The sequence below is a fragment of the Priapulus caudatus genome, unplaced genomic scaffold (genome assembly GCF_000485595.1).
Source record: "Priapulus caudatus unplaced genomic scaffold, Priapulus_caudatus-5.0.1 Scaffold346, whole genome shotgun sequence".
Classification (NCBI taxonomy): domain Eukaryota; kingdom Metazoa; phylum Priapulida; class Priapulimorpha; order Priapulimorphida; family Priapulidae; genus Priapulus; species Priapulus caudatus.
Genome location: NW_014577407.1, coordinates 38449 through 45126, shown reverse-complemented (window position 1 = coordinate 45126; position 6678 = coordinate 38449). Strand labels below are relative to the sequence as shown.

At 42.6% G+C, this 6678-nt stretch overlaps 1 protein-coding gene across 4 annotated transcripts in view; it reads right to left on the bottom strand.

Annotated features, from left to right (window-relative positions):
- Window positions 1-6678, bottom strand: part of LOC106809345 (centrosomal protein of 295 kDa-like) — a 94855-nt gene that overhangs the window by 82652 nt on the left and 5525 nt on the right. For 3 of the 4 annotated variants that reach the window (XM_014812406.1, XM_014812408.1, XM_014812409.1), the window contains exons 2-3: window positions 4538-4633; window positions 3822-3926 (exon numbers count right to left, since the gene is read on the bottom strand). In XM_014812406.1, coding sequence (XP_014667892.1) covers window positions 3822-3926; window positions 4538-4633 — 201 coding nt within the window. Of the gene's footprint in view, window positions 1-1546; window positions 1627-3821; window positions 3927-4537; window positions 4634-6678 lie in introns of those variants that run through there. The other variant, XM_014812407.1, reaches the window with a different exon arrangement.

The window sequence follows — 6678 nt, the reverse complement described above, 5'->3', positions numbered from 1 at the left end:
TATTGCTCTTGTGCAGAAAAACTTCGCAGAAAAACTTAGAATCGCCTGCTCGGAGTTACCTTGACGGTGCACCCTGCGGCAACAACTGCCTGCGGCAGTTTATCGAACGCGGGCTATAGTACTAGAGCTACCTCTATGTGATTATTATGTGATTATTAGTACGTCGTCATTGTTTGTATATAGGTGAACATTTTCTATGTACATCAATAGAGGCATATGATTTGCGCATGTATTATTATATTATAAAACGAAGCTTATGCTTTCGCATGCAGCTGCCGCTCGTTATAGTAAAGCCGCTGACGCATTAATAAAATACAATTCATAATAAAACTTATACATCACAGTGTAAGAGAGTAGACGTGTTGACAACTTTTATTGATATTTTCATTGAACATTTGCAAAGAAGAGCAGCTGAATGCAGCTCAGCTGTTTCATTGTATTCCTGGTAAAATTAACGTTCAACAACTAGCGCTGAACGGGCTAGGATTATCGGCTATCGGCAATAATATCGCGACGGAGCAGGTTGGTGGGGTTGGCTGTGTTCAATTATATGTGATTATTACGTCGTCATGTTGTGTATAAGGTGAACATTTCTATTTACATGAATAGAGGGCGTATTATTTCCGCATATATTATTATAAAACCCAGGCTTATTATCCGCTGCAGCTGCCGCTCGTTACATGAAGCCACTGACGACATAATAAAATACAATTCATAATAAAACTTATACAACACAGTGTAGAAGTAGAAGGTGTTGACACTTTTATAGATATTTTCATTGAACTTGCAAAGAACAGCAGCTCAATGCAGCTGAGGCTTGTTTCCATTGTATTCCGCGGTAAAATTATCGAATAGTGTCGCTGGCAGCTATGGATTCGTGCGCCGCGGCTATGCATTCGGCGCATGGATCCATAGCTGCCAGCGCTGCATACTGTCGTAGGAACGTTCCGCGCTTCCGCGTGCGCCTTGCGCGGAACTGGCGCGCAAGATCTGCGCTTATAGCGGCTTGGGATCAACAACCTCCTTTCGGCAACGCTTCTCTAGTATCCCGCTCATCTGGTTGTGCAGAATAAAATTCATGACAGGCGTCGTTTTTCCATCAAATATTATTTATATGTGGTTAGCCATCATAATATGCATAAATTACTGTGATGTAAATAAATGTGTATGAATTTGAATTTTTGTGATCGATTCTCATCCAATCAGCAGCCTTGTGACATGAAATTATGACGTTCCTGTTTATAAGGTGAGTTTGCTCGTAGCTACGATGTGTTTCTGTCAACGGCTACGCTCGTAGGCATTAATATTAGTCATAAGTGTTAACGTAGCATTAATATTAGCATTAAGCTTTAGCGATGTTTCTGACAACGGGCCCCAGACATGTAAACGCCTGCGAAAGCAGGCGCACGCTCAATACACACAAACAGAAACACATGCATCACAGCTGCAGCATGCACAACACGTGCACGCTCACACATACGCTCACCCACACGACCTCACATAGTAATAAACCGATGCATACATCTGTAAAGTGATAAACCACCACCTGTGAATTGGCTAAGGCAATGGCTATTTCCTATATGAGTCCATAGTAGTGCAATGGAGATGGCTCAAGCTCTGACAATCTTGTATGTTTCTTCATTTGGCCAGTGTCGCTGTAAAATACAACGCATTTTAATTATCATGAGAAAGTGTTATGAAATCAAAATGCAGCAAACGGAACGTCCTACGACAGTATGCAGCGCTGGCAGCTATGGATCCGTGCGCCGAATGCATAGGCCGGCGCACGAATCCATAGCTGCCAGCGAACAGTCCGCAATTTTAGTGGTGGACACAGAGGGCAGACATTTGGAACGTGAACAGTATTCATAAAAACTGTAACCGAGTAATCTGTTCGTAACCGAGCTGTGTCACGCGAAATCACAGAAAGACTGTCGAAATTCTGACATTCGCGAACCTTGCCCAGTAATGGAAATGGCTGTCAGAATCAGGAAACACCTACCGGCGCTCTTCGTGACCTCATTGTTGCGCCCCAACGCTGCAACGTTTTTGCAACATTCCAATGGCGAGGCTCGTACGGGAGTTTGAAAGCAGTGCGCCGCCTATAGCCCATAGACTGGCACTCGCTCCCACCTCTCGGCTTAGCTTAGTCACTCGATGGCTAATCGAGGTGGGAGCGAGTCCTAGTCTGTATAGCCTTTGCACCTCGCAACCTCCTCGAAAGAGAGTAGGCCTATATTAGAAACATTAAGAATTTGGTAGTAAATAGATTTCGTATTTAGTTAGCATTATATTTTATTGAAACGCTTCAAGTGCCTGTGTCTAGTATAGGGGTATTCTAACCCTAGCAAAGAGCGTTTCTTGGAGCTAGTAGTAGTAGTAGTACTATACTAGTAACTAGTAGTAGTAGTACTAGTAGTGTAGTAGTACTAGTAGTAGTACTACTAGTAGTAGTAACAGGAGTCGTCATTATTAGTAAGTTACTATAGTAACAGAGTTAGTCATTATTACTATTAGCTCCTGCCGTCCTGGTAGTAACTAGTACTAGTAGTAGTAGTGTTGGTAACTTAGTAGTACTACTACTACTAGTAGTAGTACTTACTAGTAATTATTGTAACATGTACTTGTAGTAATAGAAGTATTCGTAGGTGTGGGATGTACCAAAGTCTTAATGTTTCTCTACTCTATTTCGCCTATAATCACCTGTAAATGCCGGTCAAATGCTCATCTGCAACACACAAGTACACCGAACGCACGACCGCGCTGTGCTGCGTGCACAAACAACATGAATAAGAGAGTTACACATATAGACTGGTACCCGGTCGACAGTTCCAGACGCTACACTACATGAGTGTAGCGATATGCCGGAGTAAAGGTGGCAAACGGGTACCAGTCTACTATGCCTATAGCCTCGGCGTTCGTTGCGCCGTCTATCGCACGCCATATGTACTACGTGTACTCATCAACAACAACAAACAAAGAAGAAACTTGAAATCCGTTTATTACAGCAAAGAAAGCGCGCCGACTAGCGAACTTCGAATTAGGAGCATTTCTAAGAAATGTCTGATATTTTCATTGAACTTGCAAAGAACAGCAGCTCAATGCAGCTGAGCTGTTTCATTGTATTCCCGGTAAAATTATCGAGTGGTCGCTGGCAGCTATGGATTCGTGCGCCGGCTATGCATTCGGCGCATGGATCCATAGCTGCCAGCGCTGCATACTGTCGTAGGACGTTCCCGCGGTCGCGTGCGCCTTGCCGCGGAACTGCGCGCAAGATCTGCGCTTATAGCGCTTGGGATCAACACCTCCTTTCGGCAACGCTTCTCTAGTATCCCGTCTCATCTGGTTGTGCAGAATAAATTCATGACAGCGTCGTTTTTCATCAAATATTATTTATATGTGGTTAGCCATCATAATATGCATAAATTACTGTGATGTACAATAAATGTGTATGAATTTGAATTTTGTGATCGATTCTCATCCAATCAGCAGCCTTGTGACATGAAATTATGACGTTCCTGTTATCGTGAGTTTGCTCGTAGCTACGATGTGTTTCTGTCAACGCTACGCTCGTAGCATTAATATTAGTCATAAGTGTTAACGTAGCATTAATATTAGCATTAACTTTACGATGTTTCTGACAACGGGCCCCAGACATGTAAACAGCCTCGAAAGCAGGCGCACGCTCATACACACAAACAGAAACACATGCATGCACACCTGCACATGCACAACACGTGCACGCTCACACATACGCTCACCCACACGACCTCACATAGGTAATAAACGATGCATACATCTGTAAAGTGATAAACACACACCTGTGAATTGGCTAGGCAATGGCTATTTCCTATAGAGTCCATAGTAGTGCAATGGAGATGCTCAAGCTCTGACAATCTTGTATGTTTCTTCATTTGCCAGTGTCGCTGTAAAATACAACGCATTTTAATTATCATGAGAAAGTGTTATGAATCAAAATGCACAAACAATGGCATCATGAATGGAAGCAAGATGTGTGAAACGTCTCACTCGCTTGCTTTCTTTTTTTATGAAAACAAACGTTTTACAATGAATTTCAAAAGCAGTTACTTTATCAGCTATTGAAATGAAATTGTGCAGCAAACACACATGTATCGTAGCTTAGACTATATGAAAGTAATAAAATAGCAGTGCAGTATCACAAACATGGTTTTATGACAATTACCCAAGGCCAACTATACCCGGAGAATCACCCCCTTGTCAATTACCCTCAATGCTCTTCACCGCTTGAGCAACTGCCCACAATCACTTCCTGGACTTTCTCCCTCCCCCAAATGCCGTTCATTCCCTGCATGGATATCTACTCCAGACAATTCCCCCAACTCCGTGCATTTCCACTCGTACAGCTACACTCAGATAATTATCTCCTGAACAATTACCGCCTGGAAAATCACCTCCTAGACAATTACAACCTCATGGTTTAGTTGGATTACATGGAAAATTCATTCCTTTAAACAAATATATAGCAAATTAGTGCAGAAATTTCTACACCCAGTACCTTTAATCTACTTGCAAGCACATCAACTTCCATGGTGTTTCTCAGCTTGCTATCACGTAAAATGGCTGTCGCATGGTTTTTGGCTTGGTTTCTTACCTTTAAACATAAAAGAGGTCAGTATTGATGAACATTAAAGTGTAGCGGTGGACATGCTGTGTTGTCAATGGATACGATCTTAGGTCGATGAGTGCGTGCAGCGTCAATGATGAGGACAAGCAGCGTCAATGATGAGGACAAGCAGCGTCGGTGATGCGGACATGCAGTGACGATAGATGAATACGTAGACATAGACAATGTTTGACAAGTCCAAATGTTACAGATGATTCTAAGTTTTATTTTATAGTGGGGTATGAAATGTAATCCTGTAGGGTTTTTGTGCTAAAATTCATTTTTTTGCTTTATCTGGTTGATTTGTGGTCAAACTACCTGAAAATGGTGGGGTTAAAATTTTCCGACCCCTCAGCTCCCCGGGGGAGGGGGTTTTCATTCCCAGGACCCCATGACTGACCTCTGGCCTGTTTCTGCTAATACTGATCCTATTATCACGATCCTATGGTCATTTCAGGGGTTTGGGATGATGCTGAGTACATTTATCACAATTTCAAAGCGAGCGGAATTGGCCATTATTGACTTCCGGTTACAATCTGTTAAATTTGTCATATAGTACCTATTTCTATAGGTTTTCAGGCAAAGGAAGACAACTGGTGCATTCATTTTTGCGATCAGATAGTCATGTCAATAGAAAAGGGCACTTTAAGTGGCTATCGCAGACTTCCAGTTAGGATCAACTACGAAGTCAAGGTCATTATCGTGGTACAGACAAACCTAGCCAAATTGGATCTCTTTCAATTGGTTCAACTTATTTATTAATACAAATTACAAAAAATTAGTTGCTCTAATATTGAATACTATTACAAATAATAATAAAAATTATTATTATTATTAAAATATTTAAAAAAATACAAATTATACAAATATTTAATAATCCAAAAGAATCACAAATAGATGATACATAAGGAACGATCGAGTTCAGAAGTTTCTCGCGTAGCCCCATACCATATAGGGGGCTTGACAATGGCATTCCCCCCCCCCCGTGAGATAGATGCTTTCTAGTTCAGTAAAGTTCCACTAGTTTCCATCATGGCAGCACAGTCCAATGCCCAATAATTTACGTCACAGTCTACCACTTAGACCTAAATTAGTTAACGAATCAAAGAGCAGGAAAAATCAAAGGTCTGACCAATGGTCAGACATGGGGGAGGGATTGAAATATTTGGAGTAGTATATAATCGCATGCAGAGCGTCGGAGAGACAAGTTTACAAGTTTACAAGTTTACAAGTTCTTACGAGGTTCTTACGGAGTTCTTACAACGTTTTACAAAGTCTTACAAGTTTTAGGAAGTTTTAGTTTCTCAGGCAGTACTACACTAGTCTGCATTAGTCGATCTCTGAGTAGAATAAACCATCTCATCTGTTACCATAAAGACGTCTTAGCGTTTCTGTGATCTTCATCGTCAACTTCTTACATCGCACAAGAGGGAGAGACAAGTCTGACGTTGCCTTCAAGCTTACCGCAGCACGAACCGAACCAAAACTATAGTACCTATATAAGATCTGTTATACGAGTGTTAGACCGTCTCTCTCCCCCAATCCAGATGAGACGGGATACTAGAGAAGCGTTGCCGTAAGGAGGTGTTAATCCGAAGTGCAATCGAAGCCTGCCTGCCGCGATCTTGCGCGCAGTCCGCGGCAAGGGGCCACGCGGACCGCGGGAACGTCCTACGACAGTATGCAGCGCTGGCAGCTATGGATCCGTCGCCGAATGCATAGGCGGCGCCACGAATCCATAGCTGCCAGCGAACAGTCCGCAATTTTAGTGGTGTGACACAGAGGGCAGACATTGGAACGTGAACAGTATTCCATAAAAACTGTAACCGAGTAACTGTTCGTAACCGCAGCTGTTGTCACGCGAAATCACAGAAAGGACTGTCGAAAATTCTGACATCTCGCGAACCTTGCCAGTAATGGAAATGGTGTCAGAATCAGGAAACACCTACGCGCGCTCTCGTGCACCTCATTGTGCGCCCAACGCTGCAACGTTTTGCAACATTCCAATGGCGAGGCTCGTACGGAGTTTGAAC